Genomic DNA, 26,912 nt, shown 5'->3' on the forward strand with positions numbered 1-26,912 from the left:
CAATTGCTGGAAATCTCCCAAAACTGTGACTGATTTTGCACTAATCAAGATTTGATCCATATAAAACCTTTACTCATGGGTGACGTCTGAATCATTAACTAGGGGTTGGAAAAAAATAAACTGTTATTTAATTAGATCTATTTATTTTTATAGGAGAGGCATGACACTGTTCTGTCGTGAGAAATACTTTAACTTGGTTTTTGATGATGGTGGCGGAAAGAGCTCTTAGACACTGCTCCAGAATCATCCTTAAGATTTCAGCTGGGTTGAGATATGGTGCCTAAGTCAGCCAAGAAGTATGTTTCGCATCCTAGAAGAGACCACTCTCACTTGGATAGAAATACCTTCTGGATGAGGATAAACATTTGTAATGGATTTGTATTTACTGACGTTTACCTGCACTCAACAAGATTACCTAAAACATAACAGGATAGACACTTCATCTACTGACACTGTAACAGACCTGCCAGAACCGTTCACCATGGGAAACAAGCACTGAGGCCAGTAGGTTTCTTTTGGCTTGTGCCAAACATGTCCTTTGATAACAGGGTGAAGGATGACTCAACTGAACATATGACTTTTCCCACTGTGCAGTACATCGCTCCCTGCATTCTATGCGCTACATTACTGATAACTGTTGGTTTTTAGCTGTAATGAAGGATTTTCACACTGCAGACATATTAGCGTATTATCCCTCTGTGTGATGTTCTCAAAAGGCTGATAAGTAATGAAACTGCCAAGTCACGCCTTAGATACATACATATTAGTGATCAAATATTGTAGAATTGCTTGTCTGTTTCGACATCAGAGTCTATTGTAGATGAACCTCGCATTTGACTTCTTTCTCTCAGACTTCTCTGTCAACATCATCGCCTTGACTTGTGCTTCAGCGTGCCGACTTCCTTCCGCGTTTACAACATGTTTGACACTAAGAATGCCTGGGATTTTCATTTGGATGAACTTCTGCAAATTAAAAAAAAAAACAAAAAAAACAAAAACAAAGGTTCTTTTTGATATCACTAAGAATTTTCTGTGTTGTTAAAAGTTACATCACGAAATGCGAAATCAATGATTGTGCAGATCATTGTGGGGCTGATTGCTCAGGTCTAGTGGGGCTGATTGCTCAGGTCTAGGAAAGGAGACAGCAACTTCATGGGAAAGGATTGCTCTTGGGATTGGTTGGAAATGATGTGGGACAGACAGCTTTCGGAGCATGCCACAGCAGACTGAAGCTTCCTCCGCTGACTTATGTTCATATTTAACGAAGCAGCAGGAGCTGCTGCCTGCTAGACACATGTTGATCTGGTAATGAAGTGTCACATGTCTTGGTGGTGCGCAGACGCTATCCCACACGCTGCCGAAACAAGTCTAAACCTGCTGACCTCACAAAGCACCACAGAGCCATGGCAGGTCCCTTGTACACACACAGATTAGACACCTGTTCACACAGAGAGAAAACCGTCATACTCTGCGGGGTTGAGTCTGCGACGAAGACTGTGGTTGAGGAACACAGAATCCAAAATACGCATGACTTCATCTAGTGAGGTCTGACAGACCTTGAAGCGCTTAAAAATACACAATGCTTCTTCTATTCTTTAGAACATTTCAGGCCAAATGTCTTTGAATCATGCATCATGAAGAAAAAATGCAATTCATGTTGAATATAATGCTATATATAAACACAAGAAAGTGAAAAAAAAACCTACAGCAGTACGGCACGCTAACCAAACCAACTCAACTGCATCTTTGTGTTTTAATCTTTCTTAGTCCTACTGATAAGATAAGATTGTCAAAGCAAGACAGAATCTGCATTTCAGACTAAGCTGGTAGAGCTACAATGCTAAACTAAATCCTCAGGGGACCAAGTCTCCTTGCACTGTGTGCTGAGAAGCACTAGTCCTGTGTTCAGTGTGGGTTTGCCAGCAAGTTCTCATATTTTACCCCTCTCGGTCCGGGGTCCACTACCGGACAGTTCTGTTAGCCCCCACCTGCAGACAGGCCACAGGGGGAGCATACAAATCCACCACTATGGGCCTGAGATGTTTGCTAGGTCATTAAGGAAACATAAAGGCCCATGTACAATAGTGTGATCTATTGCACAATCATGATGTCAGGGAAACACATGCCTGATTACCAGGCCTCTGTTTCATTAACTGCTGGGCTGTCCGAAACACAGCAGTTGACGGCGTCTTTTCCCTAAATACTGAACTGTCAGAGTAAACAGTGACCTGCCAACAGGGGTGGGTCTTTCAGCCTTCACTGCAAATCATGGGAACCAGGAGTCTGCAGATGCCCTATCTATTGCAGGAATTAAAGGCTCTAGCTTTGTAGGACGGAGACCAAGTGAAGGATAAGTTATGTAAGGCAGCTAAACATGCTGGCCTTGGTGGTCTGTTTCATATAGAACTGCTTATTATATAACCGTTTCTTGTATATTGGCTGTATAACAGTACATACTTGGTTCTGCTTTTAAATTTAAGGAACCTCATGCATGGCGAAATCCATATTAAATATAAAGCATTTGAACCCACATCACCCAACTCAATTCAATTCAGCATTTCACAGACGTTTTTAAACCAAAGCAACCAAAGGTTTAGCTAACTACCTCATACGCAAAAGATCGCAGAAGGAATGCAAATTAATTATTTTCAGATCCCCACCATCTTCCAATTAACTGTTGAATTTCCATGCTTAAAGAACGAGGAAGCCAAATTTATTCATGGAAGTAATACATTCTATAAAACTAATACAAACAGTCTATCTCATTAAACAGTATGCTAAGCAGTTAGATCTAGCATAGTGGAGGTTACTCCAGTGTATATGAATAAGGGTATTTGTTGTAATGGTGAAAGCACAATTCAAGGAGGAGGTGGAAACCTATTAGTGAGAAATGAATGGACTCTCTCTTACTCAACGCCACAGTAATTTGTTTATGTCAAGTCCTTAAAAAGCTAAGTAGGTCGTCGCCACGAAACATTCTATTATGAAGTGTGCTTTAAAGACAATGTTAACAACACTGATTACTCTCACTTTTGGATGTGTGGTCAGCTTTTTTGTGCCTGAGAGAATGGGAGCCTGACAATGTTCTTTAACCTAAGAACAGCTGTTTAGCTCAAAGTCTCAACAAAACTAACCGACAGTGTTAGCATTCGTTCACATATTACTACATGATAAGCAATAGTGATACGAGTAGATTCTTGGTCAGCGAGTGATTTTTGGTTTGAACTGCTGAATCGCTCCATATGTCAATCCTTCAATTACAGTGGGTTCACGCATGTTCCACCTAATATTGATTCTCTCTCACATGACATTAATTAAAGAAATACTGCTACGATTATACGAAATAACAACATTGATTACAATGAAAAAGATTACATAGTGGGGGTTGATCTGACAGAAATCAGTTTAATCGACAGCAGTGGAATTAATGACTGAACAGGCCCATGGGCAGTCATCTATAATGATAACATTAACTACAGTCTTGTTACCGTTGTGTTACATATTCACTACAGTTAGCGCCAACTGTCTAAATGAAATTCATCTACAGCCCACGGACTCTATTTTTAATGTAGACTTATCTATTGTTTGTCTCTCGTACTGACGTGCCGTGTGATTGAGTGTGATTTAAGGCTTTACTAATGGGCTTAATTGTGGTCTAACATCATCACTTCTCGCATCTCTGTACTCATAGCGCTGGGCCACCATGTAAGAGAGCCTAGGTGCCTTGCCAATGCTGTGTCAGCTCTGAAGATTAATGTCACTGACAAACTTGTTTTCAAAGATCGCCCTTCACACAAATACACCACGACACACAGCTGGGATCCATCAAAACGAGGCAAAATGAAAACTAAAGGGATTATCACTTACAACATGTATTTTCTAATGTAAATCCAGGCGTAAACAGAGGACGAGGAACAGGAGAAGGGCAAAAGGGACGGAAACAAACCATCCGACTCTTTGAACATTGGACGCGAGGCGCTTTTTGATGTTGATACATGGAGATATGAGGTAGTAACAGAGCCAAGCCGAACCCAAGCCGTTGCCAGTGGTATTTGAAGTGGTTTTTCTCACACACACAAAGCAAAGAGGGGAAAAAAAGAAAAAACAAGAAAGCATAAACTGCAGCAAAAGACCACGTCAGAGACGACTTGTGGCACAGATGTTATAAACATACATCCACCAATCACCCGTATTTTCATTAAAGTAGGATTTGCGAGGTAGGAGTGAAGAGCTGATTTCAACAAATTGGAACATCTTCAACTCAAGTATACAGCCACGGCGGAGCACTGATTGCTATCTCTACAGTTATTGCTCATGAATTTAGCAGGTGGACAACCTAGATAACATCATATTGCAATTTTCCGTGTGTTGAGCCAACAGAAAAACCATATAACATCAATGTTGGTGGTATGGTTTGTTTTAACATAAACTTTCATCAACCTGCACACTGTGTCTGCTGACCACTACCTGCCCTTTGGTAGATATTAAAGTTTATTAGTAGTATTACTAGGGCTTTACCCTTTCCCATAACTATATACAACAGTTCAGTTTCTAAAACGACTGACACTCTTGCTATGTACTCTGTCATTACTGCAAACTTATATTCAGGGAGGAACTCACTCATCTCTGTTAAAAAGAGTTAAAAGGAACATAACTTTTAAGGGTCAAAACTGAGTCTCTCTAGGAGTAGCAGACAGTGATAGTACTAAATGATTTAATAAAGAAACCGAGTACATGTTTAAGCTGTTACAGAAATGTATTATCCTAATAGGAGCGAGGAAAAGGGGAAAAAGCACATATTTCTACCACAGCTTTATCATCAAACCATTAATAACTTATGCTTGCCTGTATAGCATGAGTCACACCAATAAGCATTTCCTAATGGATTAAATCTTTCACCATGGCTTCTGAATCACTTCCCTCACCGCTTTCATTAACTTCATCACTCCACCACAACGAGTGAAATTAAGAGCTGAATGAATACTGAATTGTTTCATAAATAAATTCCACTGAAACCAAAAATTTACTCTTCTCCTCGTCGACATGGCAATCAATCAATGCCAGTTCATTGAAGTGAGATGGTTAAGTTACAGGTCATGGAAGGGAAGCAGGTGGTGAGTGCAAACGATCAAAGTCCCGAGTTAAAATAACTTAAATAACTCTGAATGAATGGCCACTATCTTTGCGGCTACAGCTCAAATAAAATGAGATTTATATGAATGGTTCCATCACCTGTCTGTGAAACGGAGTGATAAATGGCAAGATGTCAAAGACGTTAGCACACGGACGCCGGATGAAAAGGGCTCAGATCAAAAGGCAACACCTCGCAAGCCTGTGGGTAACATCCAGGCTTGGCTGAGAGAAAGATGCAAGTGTGACTTCCCCTATCAGCTCCCTTAGCTGAACCACAAAGAACGGACTGATTGAGCTGAAGGTCAGAACACATCAATTGGAAGAAGCCGTTGCTATGACGAATGTCTTGTCCTTTATCTGAAACGTGGATCCACATAGATAGTCTGCGGCCTATTGCAACACAGGGAAATGAGGCTCACAATTTTTTTTTTTTTTTTTTTTTGTCCCCGAAAGCACGTTTTACATATGGTGAGAGCACAGGGCAGAGGTAGAGTTTGTCTAGCGTTCCCCTGGCATAGCCTGGGAATGGCAGAAGGGGGCTAAAGCCAGGGATGAATGAAATGGACGGGAGGGAGAGAGAGAGAGGACAGCTCATCTCTCATATGAGCTCTACCTGGTGCGCTCTGCGGCACACAGACACAGTACAAAAGGCCCTTTATGATGTGCACCTGACGTGCCGCGGAAAGCACAGTTCCCACAGAGATTGGCTTCTCTGCTCCACCTCTCTGCTCTCCTTGGGCTTTCGCAGGGCCTGGCAGTCCTCCTGCGGCCTGGCCGGAGGGGGGTTTTGGGAGGGCAATTTGTCCAAATGAGCAGACGGTGCTGCCAAGCCCCAAATGAATCATCAAGATTAGGCGGATCGATATACAGACAAGGAATAAGTCGGCGTGTATAAGCAGCGTTATAATTACGGTTACGTGAATAGAAAGGTAACCATAGTGCAGGGGAATCGGAGCAGCGAGGGCACCTAAACTGAAAGGACACGGGTTTGGGGGTACTAAGATGCACTGAGTGAAAAGGACGAGGTTTTGAGTGGGACTTGGCATGAATTGGTCTCAAGTGTGCAGCCCTACTGTGTACAATGATAGCATTAACTACATCTCACCAGCCCAAGAGAAAGACAGAGAGGGAGAGAGAGAGAGAGAGAGAGAGAGAGAGAGAGAGCGCGCATGTGTTGTGCATTACTCCACTCACTCTATTATTTCTGCCCTACTTCCAGCAGTTATGCCTTGTGCCAGCAGGACTCTGAACACTGAAATTAATAGCAAACACAAACGTCTCTCCGTGGCTCTCTTAGCCCGTACTGTTTTTCCAAAAGCCTGACTACTGATGCCCGCTCCATAGGTGTGCCTCTGGCTAAATTCCACAAACATTCCTTTCTCTCTCTCTCCCTATCTGCACTATGCGTTCAAAGGCCCAAACGACTGAACTCGGAGCTGGGATTTAGCAGGTAAATGAAAGAACGGCAGAAACAGATGGAAACGTAAGATGGCCAGGACTTAGGACATTGAGCTATGCAGCTATAGGAAAAGAGGTGTACAGATTAAAAAAACGTATGAATAACAAGGAGAACTTTTAAATGGAAGAACTGAATCACATATCATTTCATTCACGGTAACGGCGGCAACGGTAACTATTTCCTCTCCTGGCTGTTTAGAATTCTTTGCTTTTTTTTATCTTAAGGAATGATGAAAATGAGGAATGATTTTTAGAAAGAGCACTTAAATGTGAATTGCATTTCTAATATAACCATGTTTTACACAGAGACTATTTCAGATACTTGAACAAAGTGGCTACACTAAACATTAAACATACCTCTAAGAGGAGAACATGTGTTTCATTTTCATTACATACTGGAAATAGTTGGCAACTGTCTCAATGAAACACACATTGCCTGCATATCTCCATTACATACCTAAATCCCACATGACAGAACACACAGAAGAACCCAGGGATAAATCCATTAGGAGAACCCTGGCTGGACTGCTTATCAGGACTTTTGAGGAGGAAAAAAAGCTTAAATAGTGAGTGATTCACTAGTGGGTCAGCTCCTCTGCTCCATCATACTCCGCAGCTGCCCCATCTAAGTAGAACCTGCTGCTTCCTCCTGTTTACGTTTGGCTGCTCCTCCATTCTTCATCAGGTTTCAGAGTACAGGAAAGCCCTGAGCAATAACAATAGTTTTTCAAAGGAAACCTCTGCAGGTTAAGATAAAATGTTTTCACTGTCCGTTATGAAAAGCATCTGGCACTAAATGAACAGGCTCGATTCAAGGTGAGGTTTCCACAACACACTTCTGGATGCTTTCTTTAAACAACCTATGACCTTACCAATTGTATATGCACACACTTATTCTTTCATACACACACACACACACACACACAGACACACACACACATACACACAACCCTGGCGGGACATGGATGAGGTAAAAACAGGTGGCCATCTTTTATCTGTAAGAGAATCTAGGAGGAGGAAGGGGGAATTGTAGCCTTTCTATGGGAAACGATTTTCTCGCTGTATCGACATCGGTGACAGAAGCAGGCACTTGACTCCGGCCCCACATGCCTGCGGCCCGGCGAGGAGGAGGAAGAGGGGCCGCGCGGTATGTTATGAAATCCGAGCGGCGTCCTCCCGGCACAGCTAGGGGAGAGTTCTGTTAAAGCACTTTGGATTTTTTTTTCGTTTTTTTTTTTTCCCTTTTTTTTTTTCCCCCCCCCCCTCCCCATACCTGGAAGCCTTGGATGCGGGCCAAGTACTCAAGCTGCTGCGAGGGCTGAACGGAGTTACTGGGCAGAGCAGGTGCTTTTCCCTTCACTCCCATGGCCTCCGCCGTGGGAGACGTCCCGTTCAGCAGCAGTTCTCGGGCGATGGCTGCCGTGTTTCCCGTGGCGCTGTAGTAGGGTCCCACGGGCCCCTGGCCGATGTCTTTGGGGTTCAGGTAGTTTGGAGGCACCCCCGGGCTGCCTTTGTTTCTGCTGGCCTCCATCTCCTGATAGACGTCGGGGGAGAGGTGAAGAATTCCCTTTTGTGCTGTATGCCAGAAAAGGAATTAAGGTGAAAGAGCCGTTGAGAGACGGGAGCGAGGGAGGGAGGGAGGGAGACACAGAGAGAGAGAGAGAGAGAGAGAGAGAGGGAAACAGGTTATTACCCTTTATAGCATTACATGTCAGACAAAAACTATTGGAATAACTCACATGTACACGGAAATGTCAGTCTAAAAGAGACCTGACAATGTATGTGTGTCCGTGCAACCGACGTCCAGCAACGAAGTACATCCTTCAAAGTATAATAGATAATTCTGAACTGGCCAGACTCTTTCACTCTGTCCTTATTCAGAGCTAATGCTGATCATGAATATCACTTTAGCATTCTTTCAAACAGCAGTGACGGGCTGTTGTCCTGTTGATGAGGATGGATTTGGATGGCAGTGGATAAGTAGGTTACCGCTCCGTGCCAGGCACTGGGGAGGGGGGGGGGAGGGTAGTTTGCTGCACTGAATCCCAGGCAGGGAACCCAGGAGTCGTAACTTCGCTTTGATGGGCCGTGGGTTGCAATTTCTCCACCCTTCCACTGGCAACATGCATTGTGCCCATGAGTAAGGTACATAACCTTCAAATCACACCCCTTTGTCTCACCCCAGCGGGATGCCCTTGAGTAAGTCTGTTAAACAAGCCCCTAAAATGGTTGAAATAAAGGACTTTAAAAAAAAACAAAAAAAAAACGCTGGCCTTATTCCTCGCTGGCTTTAACTGTTAACAGAAAGTTTGATCGGAAAAACTGAACTGAGTGATGGGGCTTGACACTGAGAGCGAATGTTTAACTGTCATCTGAAGAAAAGCAGGCTGATTTGTAGTCAGTTTGATTTTCACACCAAAGTCGCATTAAGGCATTATTTCCAGATGGTGAATAAGAAAATTCTTTGATTAAAGGTAGCGGCGAGATAATCCAGGCAATCTGCATTCAACCAAGCCTGCGTTTTCTTTTTTTTTTCTTTCTTTTTTTTTCCCTGTCAAAAAGACTCAGCGCCACCTATAGGTGCTGTTCTGTGTTCAGGACGGTGACTCTTAAGCCTGTTGGAAAAACAAGCACCCTTAAACCTCAGACAGGGTCACTAGAGACAGAGAAAGAAAAAGAAAAAAAAAAACAAAAACAGCTGTTTCAGGCAGAGCAGCTGTGCACCAGTACTACACTTAGAGAATGGCTGACTCCACACTTCCTGTTTGTGTTTGCAGCAAAGAACAACCTTTGAAAGTGGGAGTCCTTTAGACTTGCGTCGACATAACAGAACTGACTTTAGCTTTGTGCTTACTCCATAAACCAGTAAATATTATCTGGGGAAATTGTTAAAGACATAAATATACAAAGTGCCTTCGGACATTTCTCGGAGCGAGCGCTGTCGAGCGCCGGAGAACACTGTTGACTTTAATTCATGGATTTTAAAACATTAAATGAAAAACATCAGTGTATTCCCATTGGTCATTTCAATAACAATGACTGGCAATCAAGCAAAAATCCTTGAGTTTTTTAAATGTTCAGTGACAAGTTCAATTTCAGCTTACACAAATCAGCACTGTAGACCTGAGCAACAAATGAATACTTAAAAAATATCATAAAAAAAAAGGTGTGAGCCAACATGACATCAGCACTGAAATACAACAAAACAACAAAAAGCATATAAATGCTCAAAAAAAAACAAAAAAAAACAAAAAACCTAATGGTCCCATGCGTTCCTCTGAGCCCTTTCCCCTGGTTCCAGAAGTTCCACCCAAAATAATGGGCTTCGTCTGAGAGTAGTGAACTGGCACAAAGCCAGCCTGGAGCCAAGGCACTGATTTAAAACAGATAACAAAAAGAGAGCCCAACTGTAAATCAAAACTATGAAGCAATTCACTCTCATACTAAGCACAAACACACTCATACATGCTGCCCACACAAACACTTCATGTACTCTCCCTGTTTTTATCTTTATCTATCATTTTCTCTCTCTCTCTCTCACTCTCTCTCTCTCTCTCACACACACACACACACACACACACACACACACACAAACACACTTTTTCTCTCTGTCAGTTTCTTGCTCTCTCGCATACACACAGACCTACATACATTTTCAGGAAATGAAATGTGGCAAGTTCACTGACAAAAAGCCTGCCGCGGTGCCCATGGGAGCAGAGCCGAGGTCTCCCTTCATCTTTTTTTTTTTTCCCTCTCTCTTTCTGTCCGTCCCTCTCTCTCTCTTTCTCTTTCTCTTTCTCTTTCCTTCTCAAAGGTCTAATCACTTCTGGATGCTCCCTCATGGCAACACTTCATACAGGATGAAAACTCAATTAGAGGGATGCACAGCCTTTCTGGGACGTAATACATCACCAGGACCTCCCATACCTCTCTCATCATCTCATTTAGAGTAGCGATGAATTACTGCCGGAGGACAAAGGGGGTCGGACGAGCTATGTGTCTACGACGCTGCGGTTTCGTAGATCACGGAGGCCCATCATAACATTAGATCTCTACCTTTAATCCCCCACCTGGTTTTTAAAACCAAGCGCAGGATAACACGGCAGGAAATTGATTTCCGACCTTTCAACGCGCCGCCCCGTTGCTTTTAAAATACATCACATCACGCGCCCCGAGACCGTACCCGCTGAATTGGATGCGACTCACATCACAGACCGGTTAAAACATCTCTTCTCTGTTACGAGTTTGATTCAATCTACACCCCCAACCCCCTTGTCAGGTACCCAAGGCTATCCTCCAAGGCCAGCTGGCTGTTTTGTTCTGTGTGTCACCTTGAATCTGCTTTCCAGTTGTGATGAAGTCAGGATTTGCATGTTGAAAAACTGCGGTTCAAACGAACTTGAGGCAAGGTAAATGGGAGATGGCAGGGTAGTCCAGGAGCCTGACCAAAGAGAACCTGATGCAAGTCAGAAAATTGGGAAGAAAATAAGGATTCTTGGGCCATTCACAAACAACTCTGCTTTGGATATTGTCAGTACCCTCTGGAGAGGTTGCGTCTCTTATTGGCAGTTTTCAGCATCTATAAATTACAACTCTGTGGTGAGCCTTATTTTGACATTAACAGCACAGTTGGCAAAAGTTTATGGAGATAATTAGGAGATAGCCGAGCCAACATCCCAAGTGAGATAAACTCTGGCTGAAAAATGGCTCTTTTCCAGGAGGCTACCAGGGCCAAAGGCTTAAGAATCTGCTTGCGGAGAAGAGGATCCTTTTCCCAAAGAATACTCAAGAGGATAGATGCTTGTCATCCTCCGCAGTCAAGCGTACTGCCAGCAACCCCCAAAAATAGCACATCCATGTGACTCATTACAACTTTGCACGCTGCAACTCCTCTGATGCGTGTGTTTGCATGCGTGCGTGCGCGTGCGTGTATGTGTGTGTGTGTGTGTATATGTGTGTATGTGTATGTGCAGGGGGAGCATCTAGGGAAATGACAACAACCACCGACATGAGGATCATTTCCATAACCATGTCAGCGAGAAACGGCGACAGGCCAGCCATCGTGTCATTGTACTCAATGCGAAAAAGACGGAAATAAATAAATGTATTCCCATGTTCCATCGGCACCAAAACGTTCCTCTGTGTGGTGTGTCATTTCCAGGAATGTCACTTCTGGCCCGAGCCAAAGATTCCACCAGCTTGAGAACGTGAAGTGACCTGATTCGTGCAGCATTACGATGCATTTATTACCACAAATATCCCAATACTCATGTAAGCAACTTAATATAGAGAAAGCAAATCACCTGCTGTAAGCTATTCCAATGAAATACTCACTTGTGGGCACTTGTGATGCAGTGAATACAAATCAACCCATTCTTTTCCATTTCTGGAGATCTCCGGGGCATTCATGTAACTTACACATGGAAAATAGCACAGAACAGCCACTGGATTTATACTGCGCTGACAGGAGTGAGTCTTCTTTGATCAGGTTAGCTTCTTACGTGATGTGAAGCTTTATTATATAATTCAGTAAAAAAAAAAAATTCTTAATATGGGAGAGTCAGTATCAGCACGTCAGAGGGGTTAATGCTGAATGATGGGCCACACTCACAGGCAGGAAAAGCAGATGAGGACTGTGGTGTGTGTGTGTGTGTGTGTGTGTGTGTGTGTGTGTGTGTGTGTGTGTGTGGAGGGGGGGGAGGGATGTGTAGAATTTGGGTTCAGTGTTCCCCTCCTGCAAGATAGAGCCTAAGTCCCAGTGAATAGGGCGGATCTGCAGACTCCCAATGGGAGCGGCTGCCTGATTGAGCTGACAGTCAATGGCTTATTTATCAGTCAGAAAGATTAAACGGCTGTGCATCACCTACACTATAGCGAGGAAAGAGAGAGAGAAATGCTTACTATTGCTGGTAGCCTCGGGAAAAGCCGTCCTTTGTCCGTTCCAGCTTTTGGTGTCCATCTGCAGCAATGTTAAGAGAAGAAGCAAGGTGGGGCGTGAGAGAGAGAGAGGGGGAGAGAGAGAGAGAGAGAGAGAGAGAGAGGGGGAGAGAAAGAGAGAGAGAGAGAGAGAGGGGGGGGGGGAGAAAGAGAGAGAGAGAGAGAGAGAGAGAGAGACTGAGATTAGCGAAGCGCTTCTCACGCATGTCAGACAGGATGCTTCCTACTCTTAATACAAGAAAGGGAGGATTGCGGCGAAATTGAGACATCACTAAAATAAATGCCATTAACTTGCCAAACGGTCGGGGGGGGGACATTCAAAAGCACCTTCACTGTTCACTCCTGCATAAAGGAGATTGCTAATGAGGAAAAAAAGACACAGTCATTCCTCACTCAATGACAACTAATCCCCCCCTCCCAGGACCACCCCCATTATGGTATTTGGACTAAATTCGGAGAGAATAGAAGGAGCATTAGCTACTCAAACTCTGAACAACCATAAAAAAAATAAGATTTAGTCAGAGATTATCTCATAAAAAGAGAGTATTTCTGCGCTAGCAAGAGTTATCGTAATTAAGAGATCTCCCGATTTACCTCAAAAATAAAGTTTATTTTAAAAAAAAAAAAAAGTTCAAAGTGCCCTCCAACAATGAAACTACTGTATCTAAGGCGACATGCACCAGACTGTGTATTTTCACTAACCTTCTCTGGTGGGTTCTGAAGAGGTGTGGAGGCCTTATAGCCAAGCTGCAGTAACATGGTCTCTGCTGCATTACGCTTAGCCACCTTTTTATTAGGACCCGTGCCCGTTGTCACCTCATTACCCACTTTCACCTAGACACACACATACAGACACACGCACACACACGCGCGCGCACGCACGCACACACACACACACATACACAGACACGCATGTACACACACACAAGCACACACACACACACACACACGCACGCGCACGCACACACAAACACACACACGTACACACACAGCAGACAGATATAAGCGTTGCTGCAATAAAATAACACATAAAAATACGGCCTGGTTGATGAAGAGTTTGTTTTAACAAGAGAGACAGTTCTACTACTGTGTTTGTTTTTTACATTGCTAAGGTTATTAGACTGGCCACAACTATTAGATGCTCCAATGGTTAACAGACAGTTGGATTATATTAATTTTATATCTGTTTATTTTTTATGTAACGGTAACATAAAAAAAAACCCTGTCTTCCACAGACATCAGAAGATAGCCAGAAAAGTAAATCAGACCTTCAGCAAAACAAGCAGATATTCACAAGAATAAACCCAAAGCGATACGTAAGGTAAACAGAATGTATCACTGTGAAAACAGCATTCCACAGCTAAGAACATGAACACGCCTTAGGGAGGCTCCCGTTACTACAGGAAATACTTCAATTTTATCTGAAAATAATAAAATAACAAAAGCTTCTCATTGAACTGTATTGATGTCCAAATACACAATACTATATATATATATATATATATATATATATATATATATATATATATATACATATACACACACACACATATATGAGAAATATATATATATTTATATATTTATATGAGAAATTAATTAACAGCCCCATGAACAGACCAAAAAAGTATCTTTTGATTCTTTTAATCACGTTTAATCAACAGGCGCTGAAGCACAGCATCAAGTAATCCTCAGAACAGAAACTCATTTATGCCCAAAGCCCAGGAGGGGAACAATGTGGAAATTTTAGAAGCAACTAGAACACACAAAAGAAACACACACAAGCAGGGACTAATGCCTCAGTGAAAAGAGCATGAATAATCGGTTTGAGGCTGTATTACTGGACACTCACAAACGCACTGTTCTGGTGAAAGAGAGGGATTACTGTGCAGGAGACAGGGAAGTAAAAGCTCTTCCAATGAACATGTCACATGATAAACAAAACACTCAGAGAGCGTTTTTTCAGCGCCGAACGTCATCCAGGAGGCTCATGAGAGGTCTTAACGATGCTAGCTTTAGCGCCCCGCGCATCTGGAGCCAAGATTTAACAGCGAAGCAGTTTGCACGATGATTAAACGTGAATGTTTAAATGACTAGGTGGGAAGCTCTACCAGCCTGTATGGCACAAGTGTATCTGTGCGTGATGGAGCCAAAAAGAGATTAAAGAAGCCTCTCGTTTTACAATATCAGATACAGTGCAGGGGCAAGAGATTCTGTGTTCGGTTGATGAGGTAAGGACGGAGTGAAAGGAATGGACAGAAGGTTTTGCGGTGGAGGCAGCCGGTATTCCTGCTTTAATGGCCTGCAGTAAAACAGTCTAAATTAGCCAGGTCCAAACTTTCACCTATGTAGAAGGAGGGAGTTTAAGCCTAGATTGGAAGAAATTCAATTGTTAAAAGACCAACTTGAAGAAAGCTGTAAGGCAAAAGCCAAGACACTAAAAAGAAAAAGAAGAAAAAAAAAAAAAGAGAGAGAGAGAGAGAGAGAGAAAGAGTCTAAGAAAAAACTTAATATCACATTTTAGCCTTGCTTCCTTTTTTTTTTCTTTTGTGGAATAAAATCGCAAAAGGTCAAGGTCATGAAAGTCCATATAAGTTACACACTAGATTCTCTTAAACAGATCAGCTAAGTGGACTGTTGAATTGGGATTACTTTGCCTAGGCATGTTATTCGCAAAATTGCCTTAATGAACACTAATGAATGATTAATCACTGCTGTGGATGGTTGTAATCCCAGAGTACGCATGTGGGTGGTGAATACAGGCTCTGACTTTGACAGAAGTGAAGGTCAGGAGTAATCAGTGTCTCTGGAGGCGACAGACACCCTGATTAAGACAGATGACACAGTGGGACATTATCAGTGTTTGGCTAGGGCTCCTCTCACCCTCCCCTTTCTCTCTCTCTCTGTCTCTCTCTCTGTCTCTCTCTCTGTCTCTCTCTCTGTCTCTCTCTCTGTCTCTCTCACCTGCATGATGAACTCACGGCGACGAGGCATCCCTCTCTCTGACAGCAGCATGTACTCCGGCTCCTTTTCCTTTTTGGCTTGCTGGATCTGAGCCAGACGACTGATGGGGTTCATCCCCTGTCCATACTCCGGTCCAGTCTGAGAGATAGAGATGGTGACGGGGGGACATTAGCGAGTGATTGAGCGAGTGAGCGAGTGATTGAGCGAGTGAGTGAATGAGTGAGTGAGTGAGTGAGTGAGTGAGTGAGCAAGAAGGAATGAATCGGTGAGTCGAGGAGTAAGTGAGGGAGTAAGTGAAGGAGTAAATGAGTGGGTGAAGGAAAGAAGGAGCGAGTAACATGAGTTTCACTTAAGGAATGCCAGAGAGTCTGTATGAGCCGTTCAAAAGTACCATTCATAAATCACTCTCACCATTAGTAAGTATTAGAGCATATCAGCCACGTTTTACAGGCATATACCTTTAAAATGGTTTTAGGTCGTTTTTTGTAGTGAAGTTTGGGCTTCTCCACTACTGGTAAGAGTGGCAGTTTTTTCAGGTCTTGTAAAATGGCAAGAGCAGCTCGTTTTTTAGAGAGTTTCTTGCTGTTTCCCTCTCCTTCCGCCGAGAATTCTCCCACTGTCACGCGTGTCAGGAAACTTTTCATATGTGGGGGTCCACTTTCTTTCAAGACCTGGGGAAAAGGAGATATGAGAGTTGCGTAAGAACCCATCTAAATGCAGCTCCAACGCCGACAAGAGCTTAACAGACGGAATTATTCTGGTCATGAATCTCCAACATCCCCCCAGGTTCTGTCTGTGCTACTCGGCTTTGCAGCTGAGATGAGAACACCGCTAATTAGCCTCAGCGCATCTGAAGCCGGCTGCCACATCTTTTTTTTTTTTTTAATTTATTTTTAATCAGCATTACTGACTGTGAAACGTATGGACAGAGGCTACAGAAGACTTAATGTTCAGAGGCAGCATGTGCATGAAATTGGAAGTACCAAACATGTAGAACCTGGTGTAGGAAAATGTACCCGGAGAGAGAAGCATTGCTCGTAAGTGAAAAGCGAACCCATTCTATTCACACCCAAACACACCCAAACACACACACACACACACACACACACACACAAATTATCTAGGGAAACCTAAAATAATAATAATAATAATAATAAAAAAAAAAGAGAGATCCAGCTTGGGTTACATCATTCATCTGCAATCACGTCCACTTCCTGTGTCATCTCTGGGCAGGGCCCCAGTGCAGGTGAGCGCTCCTGAGCACCCTTAAAGAGCTATACTGGGAGGATTGGGTTTCACTTGCTGGACAACTGCTGCTTCTTTTCTACCAGCAGCAGAGTTTGACTTCCACGCCTGTTCTCCACGCACAGACCGAACCGAAAGCAATTCCTCTCTCGAGACCCTAACATCCGCTCATGCTCCTTGCGATGAGCCTGGCATTCACACAAGCACGTGACATGCATGCTCTGTTCACCCCCGCATCCACGGAATGTGAAACAGTGCAGAAGTGGTATAAATGTAAATAGTATGCGCTACGAAGCCAGTGCAGGTTTAAATGAGCTGAGCATAACACACGTCGACTGTTACAGAAACTGACAAAAGACTCTGCGGAATGAACTACTAAAATCAAAGCTGTTCCGTGTCTGCGTTTTCTAGTTCCGCCTCATTAGAGCCATAATCAAAGCTTTATGAAATGATTACTGATAACGATCAGTAATCATTTTTCCCCCGTACAACAATCTCGACTTTCATCTGCAGCGCTCGATGCCCTGGTCGGGCAGGGGAGAGGAACATGAGAGACCACTGCGCATTCCTCACACATTTGATGGAATGTCATGAGACAATATTTACAGGGCCTTGATGTGGAGGGATTTGATCATCGCACTCACATGTTACATAAGAATCCCAGATTCCTTTCGGGCGGCATCACACTCTGGTTGCTTTATTCTCTGCTTAATGATTAAGCATTTTGGAGGAGTTGGAACGTAATCTCACCGTATCTCTGAATGAGACATTGTGGTTTAGTTGTGGTATCGGGCCAGCCAGACAACGCAATTAGTCCTGGTAATCCACCAAGATTTTTACACAGGGGTGGTCTGTTTCTTTACTTAGGTAAGATAATTCAATGGAAACGACTGTTATGGAAGAGCCTACGAACCATAACAATAATAATAAACAATGGCGCGCACACTTGTTTTATTGTGATGATCGCTCTCACCGTGGTTAATACGCGGATGAAACCGAGAGAGAAAGAGTTTGGTTCACGCTTGGTCGAAGAGGCCACAGTCTGCCGTGTGGGGAAAGCCTGTTTTGCCTCTCTTCTCAGGACTCAGGATAGCTGGACTTCATTGAAATTGTCTGCCTTGCGAAAACAGGCTTGGGTAACTTTATCATGTATTAACAATACGTTGGGACAAGCAAGGAGACACTGGGGCGGGCTGGCTGCCTGACACAGTTTCCATAGATACTGTTACTAGTGTAAAAGACTCTACTAGGTAGCCACTTGTTAGCTGCGAGGCAGGTGCCGGGCTTTTCTGTTTTGAGACGCCACTCCTCAGGTGAATGATGACTCTGAGCGCCTCTTGGCGCAGAGATCCAGCGCTCTCCGAGGCGGCAGACGAGCTGTGGTCGTCAGCAACAGACGACACAAAATCCTCGTCGGGGCGATGGGGTTTCAGCGAAGCATTTCATTTTTGTACGTCTGAGAGACGCTCGTTTCTTCTGTCTGAGCTGTTGTCTCACAGCGCCTGACGACGCAGATCAAGTTGTAGGGAGGAAACGCACTGTAATTTGAGGTTGATCTGTCTTCATCCCTCCGCATGAGAGAGGGATAGAGCTTCTAACTAAGATACAGTGTTTTGTGGCATGATCCATGCTTAGTAGACCTCCGCAGCTTCAGCACGGTGAAAAGGCAGGATATCAGGCCAGGATGGGACAATGCCGGCGACTGATAGACTAAAGAATAGCTCTTTTGTATGTAATGCTGATGTGTATGCCCCGAAGGAAGGTACTTATGTACATGATGGGTGGTTCTTGGCCCGAGTATTAATCTCTTGTATCTTTTAGTAGGGAGTCATCTATACAAAAGCTATGATTTATATATTGATCCCTTTGAAGTACCATCTGTTTGATATCCCCTGACAAAGTTTTTGAATGTGTTTAGTCTTTTGGGGATCTTTTCCTTCGTGGTAGAGAGGAAAGAAGACACTCGTTGGTATAACTCATAGGAAATGCTAAGTCGACAGTCAGAACCCAAATGCTTTCATGTACTGTGTCATTACTTCGTTCCTTGGAGCAAGACCAACATCATTTTACCTCTACACTCATGTTATGGTACTTGTTAAGCATTTGAAATGAAAAAAAATGCTTTGAGAAACTTGCTGAAATTATCCGAGATGGATCAAGTCCGTCCAAGTTTTCAAAAATAAATTGAGGTTGGGGATAGTGAGGGAAAAATCAACTAGGTCGTGTGCAAATAAAGTTGGACTGGGGCCCAAGACGTAGCAGATTGCATGCGAGCACACAGGATTCCTTCAAAATGTGCGTCAGGAGGCTCTAGGGTAAGAAGCTTGCTAAGTCCTGGCTGCTGATTACAGATTACATAGCTGGAGACAGCAAGGGAAAAACATTTTACATAATAAAAATAATGCTATCACGAGACGAGGGACAACGGCAGACATCCGGTTCTGTTTTTCATAGCATAAACAGAGAAGCCTAAAGTAAAGAGAGAAGTTTGCGCGTAGCCAAAAGATCACCGATGAAACTCTTTAACTAAGAGCGGATTCTGAGCGTTGTCCAAACCACCTTCCCTGTGCTACATTTCTTTCCCAATTCTGAGTTTTTGGAGCAATTACCGAATTAAACCGGGCCTGACAGGACATGACCAATATGAGACAACACATGCAATCGCTTTTGTTCCTAATCCATTTTAATCGTAATGAAATATTCGGTTCTAATTTAATACAACAAAAATCTGGGCATGCTCTGCTGTGCAGCTCTGGAATTAAAAAGTGGCAATGTGAAAAACAAACTTACAAAAAAAATATGTTGAGGAGACCCAGTTGATTAGGGAGGTTGGATAAGGTCATTTCTACTCCTGATTCACGGTATCCCACATATAGTAGCCTAATAAACACTTAGAAGAATCACTAAAGCTATTGTTTTGTTGTTCTGTTGGTGTATAAAGAGCAGTTAATAAAACATACAAAGCTTTACAAAAAAACTAAAGGCAAAACTAACTAAAACTAAAAACCTAACAGGTAAGCAGACTCCATTCATCTGATATGTAATAGTAGCATACAGACAGAGATTAAGAATTAAGAACTTTTTCTCCCCTTTCACTAGAGTTTAATACCACTATAATCTGAGCAACATACATTAAATTTACCTCAAAATTGACAGGAAGGTTCCTCTTGAGGGCAATCTCATAGACCAGGCTAATCTCAGACTTGCTAGCATCACTGTTCTCCTCTGTCTCATTCTTGTCTTCTGGACACTGAAAGAGTTAAGTATACAGACACAGTCTGTTACAAGGAAACATCAGCAAAACTGTCTGAAATAAAAGGAATATTTCATTTTTTTTTCCCCTTAGAAAACTCATCCCTCCCATAATGCAGACACTGGCCAAGATATCTTTAAAGAGCGTGGGGTATGGCTTCACTCAACGGTTGCCTAATCTGATGGCAGATGGAGAAAAAAGTGCACATAAACACCCAATGACTTTTTCTCATGTGACTGTACTCAAAATCAATGTTTTACATTTTTGGAGAATGGAAGTGAAAGAGGTAGAAGAGTTGCCTAGTTGTTCTACAGCAAAAGCACTCCATCACTTCTGTAACCCCTCACATTACTAACTGCTCCAATTCATAAACTGTAAGTTCTTCTGCATCATATGACCCAGAATGTGAGTTCGCTCCCAAACCTCTGATCACAAGATGCTTTTATTGGGTGTCCTCCAAAGTGTTCTTCCTTTTTGTGTGTGTGTGTGTGTGTGTGTGTGTGTGTCTGTGTGTGTATTACTCCTGAGGGCCCATCAGCTGCAAGTGTTGTTGAGAGCCGTCAGGTGGCGGGGACACTGTTAGATTTGATGTGACATGAGTCTATCAGAACAAAGGCTGAATCTGGCTCTTTTTTTTTTTTTTCTTTAAATGGAATCTCTGGTTAATCAGGCTCTAATGAGGTTATAAACTCAAGAACATATACAAAAAGCAGATTTACATCTCAATTGTAATCAATGCTAAAAGGCTGATCCACATTATTCGCTTCTTGAAAAAGCTGCTTTTCCAGGAAAGACTTTTGTTGGAAATAATCTGACGTTAGCCCCATTGTTTTATCTCTGGGCTCCGAAAATACGAAAATCCTATTTTCTTATTCAACACATTTTCATCTCAGAGATTTCCCATTCATTCATTAATGGTCACTGCACATTGTACTCAGAACTATTAAAAGACAGAATATATCTCATGATTGAAAATGGGTGTCCTTATTGAGTTCAGGGTGCTAGTCAAATAAAAGAGCATCCAAACCTTCATCAGTGTTGTACTGTGTGGATTGCTTTTTTCCCTCAGTGATAAGAGACCCTGCGTGACTCTTCCTCACGCATACACATTTAATTCGATGTTTCTTGTGTCATAGGATATCCATTCCACAGTGTTGCTGTTTATAGGCTATATCCTGATTTGAGACACACTTAAGTCGACCCAGTTTCGATGTTTATGGTTGCCTACTGAAGATTTACGCAATAATTACACGCGTAAGCATGTGTGTGCGCATAAGTGTGTGATGGGACACCATTATTTCAGGGTCTGTTTGACAATAAGAGCATAATTGTTAGCCTTCTCTAAGTTCTGTCTTTTGATACATTTCAGCCACAGACTTACAGACCACAACCATTAGCGAGTGTATGATATTCAACTGAACTATGAGATCCAGGGTAAGAATGAGCAGACAGTGAGAGGAACATGATTAGCCTGGGGTGTACACAAAGATGATGTGCTTCAATTTGTAAAGCAATACACAGAAGGAGTACCTGACAAAGGCCTTATTATGAAGAGAAGGGGGAGCAAGACCAAACAAGTGAGACGCCAATGCGCTTTAAATAACCATTCCTGATGCCAGACATGTGGGGAAAAATGGAATACGGTTTCCGGTGGTGGAACATGACATACATTTCTTGAAGAAACAAAACCTCAGTGGATTTGAGAGAAAAAAAAAAAAACAACAACTTGACAGATCCTGACAAGAGGGGCCCTTGCAACATAGTTTGATTTTAATGGGGGGTTTGAATCGGAAGGTCATCACTCTCTTTTGGAAGGCTTGATGTAAAATATTATGGATCATGATAATGTTTAATAGAAAAAGTCTTGGTTAGAATCTGAGAGGCTCCATGAAAGTTTTACCTGCATTGATCAGAATGTGAACCATACAGTTTTTGGTTTGATTAGAGAAAGAGGTGAACAAGGTTACCTGAGGTGGTTTCTCTGGAATGGGCTCATTCCTCAGGGCCTGAAGGGCTTTCATGGCTGCATTGTGTCGGGCGGCTTGGCGAGTCCGCCCCTCACCGATAAACTCACTGTTCCCCACCGTCAGCTGAACATAAAATACCTTCGGCACTGGATAATGGTACCTAGTTTGGGAGAAGGCCAAAAACAAAATAACAGAGAAAGAAAGCGAGAGAAACAATGAGTGAGAGAGAGGCGAAGATAAAAAGGCATTTGATTTATAAGAGGATTAGCTTATCGAAACTTGGTGGTTTTACTACAGTGCAAAGCCTAAACAGGAAAGGATACGAGGAACCATAAAAAGTGATCTCCAGTTCGTAGGAGTCATATTAAACAAGCCTGCTGCTAATTGAGAGAGATGAGTAAAGAAAACACAACTTGAGTTACATTAAAAACAAATCTGTGAAAGAACGCCCCAAAGTGCAACAAGCCTCCTTTTCGATTATTTACACCTCGTCCAATGAGAGTGTTTCTTCCACAGTTCTCCCATGGACTGAGTGCCTGACCACACAACACTAGATGGGAGTATCACGTAATGTCTTAAAACAACTGGAAAAATGCAGATTTATTTTGCAGGCGGAACCCTAACAATATTGGTGAAGTTATTAATGTTTGAAATGAGGGCAAAATTAAAGGCCCCTTCTTTAACAGGGTCAATGACACAACAATGAGCCATTGCTGAAAGGGTGAAATGATGGCTCCCCATTGGCTAAGACTGAAGGATCTCAAAACAAAAGCGGCTTCACATATATCCAGCTTTCTTTATCTTAACTTTGGCTCACCCATGCCGAGCTGTCAGGGCCGCTGTTCATTGGGCAGATTTAGGGGCCTGTTTGCACTCTCAGGCCTTTCTGAAGCTCTGCACAGCGTGACCCGACATCACCCCCTCCACCCCCCCCCCCACCCCCCGCCCCTCCTTGCCCCCCCTCCGCCTGGGAGAACCCATTCACTCTCCCCTCCAGAGTCCAGTGTTAAATGTAGCCACCCAATTCCAAAACAATCACGCTTTTACAGACTTCATGTTTCACAATTCAGAACATTTAAAACATGTTTTACTTCTAGATGGAATACTGAGATTTGTAATCTCTCTCTCTCTCTCTTTTTTTTTTTGTAAAGGATAACCTCTACTGAGCTTGAAATGATCCAACTGCTGTAATTCTTACCAGTGAAACCTAGACATGTAGCTTTATGTGTCCTAGACTAATAAAATAACATGTGTGAAATATCTGATGACAAGAAGAGTTTGCAAGACATTAGGTCAATTCTGGCTATTGGTTTTCATAGATAGAAATCTGAACAGGCATGTGCAGTGTAGTGAAGAAAACTGAGATCAGCTTCATTTAGTCTCAGGATTATTTGACTTGGTAAATGTTCTAGCTCTTTAGCTTCTGCTAAAGGAGAACTTTTTTTTTTTTTTTTTTATTTCATTGCGGGAATTATATTATCTGATTCAATATCAACTGATCCCATCTGGGAGAAGTTAGATTCAGGGACTATGCTGAAGCCACCCAAGAATAAAGGACACCATTACAAGCATAGTAATGAAAGACAGAAAAAGTATTCCTGCCCAATAAAATGATATCACAACAAGTCCAAAATGACTCAAGGCTGAATAAAGAGAAACCAAATGATACAGGCCTAAGAGCCTCTGAAAAGATGAGTGTCTGTTCATCCGTCTTCTTATGTTACGGTACGTTCTAAAAGGCATTCTCTTAAAAATACCAATTTAACCTCCGTATGAAACAGGCTGGCATATGTGACTCAAACATAATAGGAACCTGATTCTCTAATTTAGAAGGTTGTACTTAATGGAAACAACATTTGATATCGCACAATTCCCAGGTAAGGCAAAAATCCAACACCATCTGTTTTTAGTATGTGTCTTCCTGTATTGTCATATAATACAATGTGATGTTTTTGGTTAATTTTTTCTTTTTGAAAAACAGAAAAAAAAGAGCATGAGGAAAAACAGCTTCTTACTCCTGAAGACTCACTAAAATAAGGGAGCAGGTTTAAAATCTTTTTAGCACATGTCGAAGAAGAACCATGTGTCTCAGCTAGTTTTCAACGTGCCTCCAGTCGGCGGCTGCGGCGTTTGTGAGTCAGCGTTTCTCTCCAAGAGTTCCACTGGGCTCTTTGCTCCGCTGACCACCGCCCTCTAAGAGGGCGGAGATTGCCCTTGCATGTCAAGCGCGGTCCCAGACGCTCGGAGGAAATGCCAAGTGCAACATGGGATAGGGCCAGGCTCCCAGCGCGGTGGTTTCACTGCAGCGTTCTGATTACAGGTGCAAGGGAGTGCGGCTATGGAACAGCTCGTAGGAGGCCCCTTTTGTGCAACGTGGGAAAGTAGCTGCTGACACACTCTGCAGCACATTAGACCCAATAAACAATCGGCAAACACCAGCCAGGCCCGTCTGGTCTGCATTAGAGGGAACGTGATCCAGATTGGGAACACCTATGGGAAGCATGAGGAGAGAAGCCCACTGTGCTGTAAATGACTGTCGCCTTTTATTTGTGTTTGTGTGTGTCTGCATGCGTGCGTGAATGTGCGTCCAAGAAAACAATGACTCCATCAAATAATAACTAAAGACAAATGAGCCATCAAAAAAAATGCTTTTGAAGTCCTGGGATTCAATGAAAATGCTCTAAACTGATGTTTACACAAAGGGAATGACTGTGGTCATTATTCGACAGACGGGTCACACATCGTGACATTTCAAGTGAATTATGAAATCCTGAATCAGAAAGGTCTGCAATTTTTGGAAAAAAAAAAAGAGAGAGATAAACAGATAAGAAAGATCAAACTACAAAGGCCCATTATGACCAATGCGGGAGGAATTATTTCCCTCTCTGGCGTACTGTTACAAATGTATTGATTCATGTTTTCAAAATAGCAACTAAACAGGAACCTAGGACAAAGGGTAATATTAGATAGCTATAAAATCTAAAGTTCTGAGACTTGTACCACATGTCAGTAAAAAGTGATTCACATGTATTGGACACAAGCTTTTACATTACTCGATTCAGAGATTATCATCTGAAGATCAAGGAAACAAAGTTTACAGTGTTCCATTCAGCTGAAACTCCATTATCATAATGAATTCGTAATAGTTCACTGGTGACATTTGCAGTACTTCCTAGAGATGATGTGTGATGAATGTGTGGGATGACAACACAGAATACCATGACAGTTACACACCTTTTCCATCAGACTGTCAAATAATCCCCTGTACATTGTTTTCACAACCTTCTATATGGTAACTTAGTTAGAATGTGCAAATTCTGATTCCGGAGTGGAACCTAGCCAGCCCTTCCCCCAGATGTTCCATTTTATGCAACACTGTTCAGACCAATTAGGAAAACAGGATTAACAACTTACTAACACTGGCAAAAGATCCATACTCAAGATCCAACAACGGGATCAATAACGTGGCAGAAGAGCAAGGAGTATAATCACAACAGGGAGACAGATTACTAAACAGTGAGCACACAGTCACAATGCAGTAGACGAAGGAGGAGACTGAGGTCTAAAGGACTGATCAGTCACCAAGACAGTTCCTTTTTAAGCTATTCCAAGCAACGCAACAGAGGCTCCCTCCACCTCCAATCACACAGCATCTCTCTCTCATGCTTTCCGTCTCTGTAAAAACGCTCCCAGCACATGCTGTGCTGTTGATGACTTTAATCTATCTCTGGGTCTAATCGTGCCTTTTGTGAAGGCCCCTTACAACTCTGGCGTCGTCACGTGGTTCGCTCACAAACACAATCGGAAAAAAACAAATACGCGAAACCAGATTCCAGAGGCCGCTGTTTCTCCAGATCATATTCAGATCGTGGAGAAAGCGAAAAAAAAAAAAAAAAAAAAAGTATTTTACGTGAGTATTCGTAAAGACGCATCGCAACAGGAAATCAGTTTCTGAGGGTGAGCACGCCACTATCCAAATAAACCTTTCACTTGCCTCCCTCACTGAGAGTTTGTATGTGTGTGTGTGTGTGTGTGTGTGTATCGTCACAATGTAGCGAGGCCTCCTCCACTTTCAGTTTCTCCACAGGTCCATGTGGAGAAACGAAGATAGGCCTCAGTTTAATTGAGGACTCCAGAAAGAGGGAGCTGTTCTCTCCAGAGAAGAGAGTGTGAGGAAAACAAGGTAACAAGGAAACCAGAAACACAATGGCACTTTGCCGTCCCCGGAGCGCACTCATCTCTTCTCTTCCATGCCACACAGTTTAACCCTTGACACTCTCTGGCTCCCGGCCTTGCTTAAAACGCAGGCCAAGGGCTTCGAATGCCGTTCCCTTTCGTTCCTGTCTCATCATCCAGCCCCCCCCCCCACACACACACACACACACACACAGACTTTCCCCAGCGCAGATGGGGAAAATATGCAGCGATCCCTCGGCTGCACAAGGTCTGTGGTCAGGGGGTGTGGGCAGTCTACAGGAGGCAGTGTCACATGCAGAAGTCACTGAGGGAGCATTGGACAGGAAACAGGCCTAAGGCTGGACCAAACCTCAAAAGAAGAGGGGAAGGAATCTTACATCATCTGACCAATGCAGGTCAAAGGCATGGAGCATATACCCTACAGCAGAGAGGGTAGATTTGGCTCAAAAACATTCATTTGGACATGACAGTGCCTGAGCGGACCATGATGTTTTCTTGTGTAGGACAAGAGTAGCCAGAGCCCCTCCAAAGATTATAATTATTATTCTTATTATTTCAGCTATGACTCAGGACCTTTACTGCAAACAGCTCTATCTGATTTTGGAGTGACATGCACTCATGTATTAAAGACAAGTCTTGTTTCATAACTTTTAATTAAGCTTGAGTAAATTCAATTTTCTCTGAAATCTTTGTTTGTTATGGTTCCAGCTTAAAAGGAGAGATTACAAACTATTGGCTTTTAATAAGCGGAGGGTTTTTTT

The 26,912-nt window shown here is 42.9% G+C and overlaps 1 protein-coding gene across 5 annotated transcripts in view; it reads right to left on the minus strand.

Annotated features, from left to right (window-relative positions):
• The window catches only part of stau2 (staufen double-stranded RNA binding protein 2), a 59,458-nt gene that overhangs the window by 21,095 nt on the left and 11,451 nt on the right, over positions 1-26,912 (minus strand). For all 5 annotated transcript variants that reach the window (XM_030768760.1, XM_030768758.1, XM_030768761.1 and 2 more), the window contains exons 6-12: positions 21,955-22,114; positions 19,877-19,984; positions 15,948-16,160; positions 15,490-15,627; positions 13,231-13,362; positions 12,493-12,550; positions 7,865-8,166 (exon numbers count right to left, since the gene is read on the minus strand). In XM_030768760.1, the coding sequence (XP_030624620.1) occupies positions 7,865-8,166; positions 12,493-12,550; positions 13,231-13,362; positions 15,490-15,627; positions 15,948-16,160; positions 19,877-19,984; positions 21,955-22,114 (1,111 nt within the window). The remainder of the gene's footprint in view (positions 1-7,864; positions 8,167-12,492; positions 12,551-13,230; positions 13,363-15,489; positions 15,628-15,947; positions 16,161-19,876; positions 19,985-21,954; positions 22,115-26,912) is intronic.

The sequence above is a fragment of the Chanos chanos genome, chromosome 3, assembly GCF_902362185.1.
Source record: "Chanos chanos chromosome 3, fChaCha1.1, whole genome shotgun sequence".
Classification (NCBI taxonomy): Eukaryota; Metazoa; Chordata; class Actinopteri; order Gonorynchiformes; family Chanidae; genus Chanos; species Chanos chanos.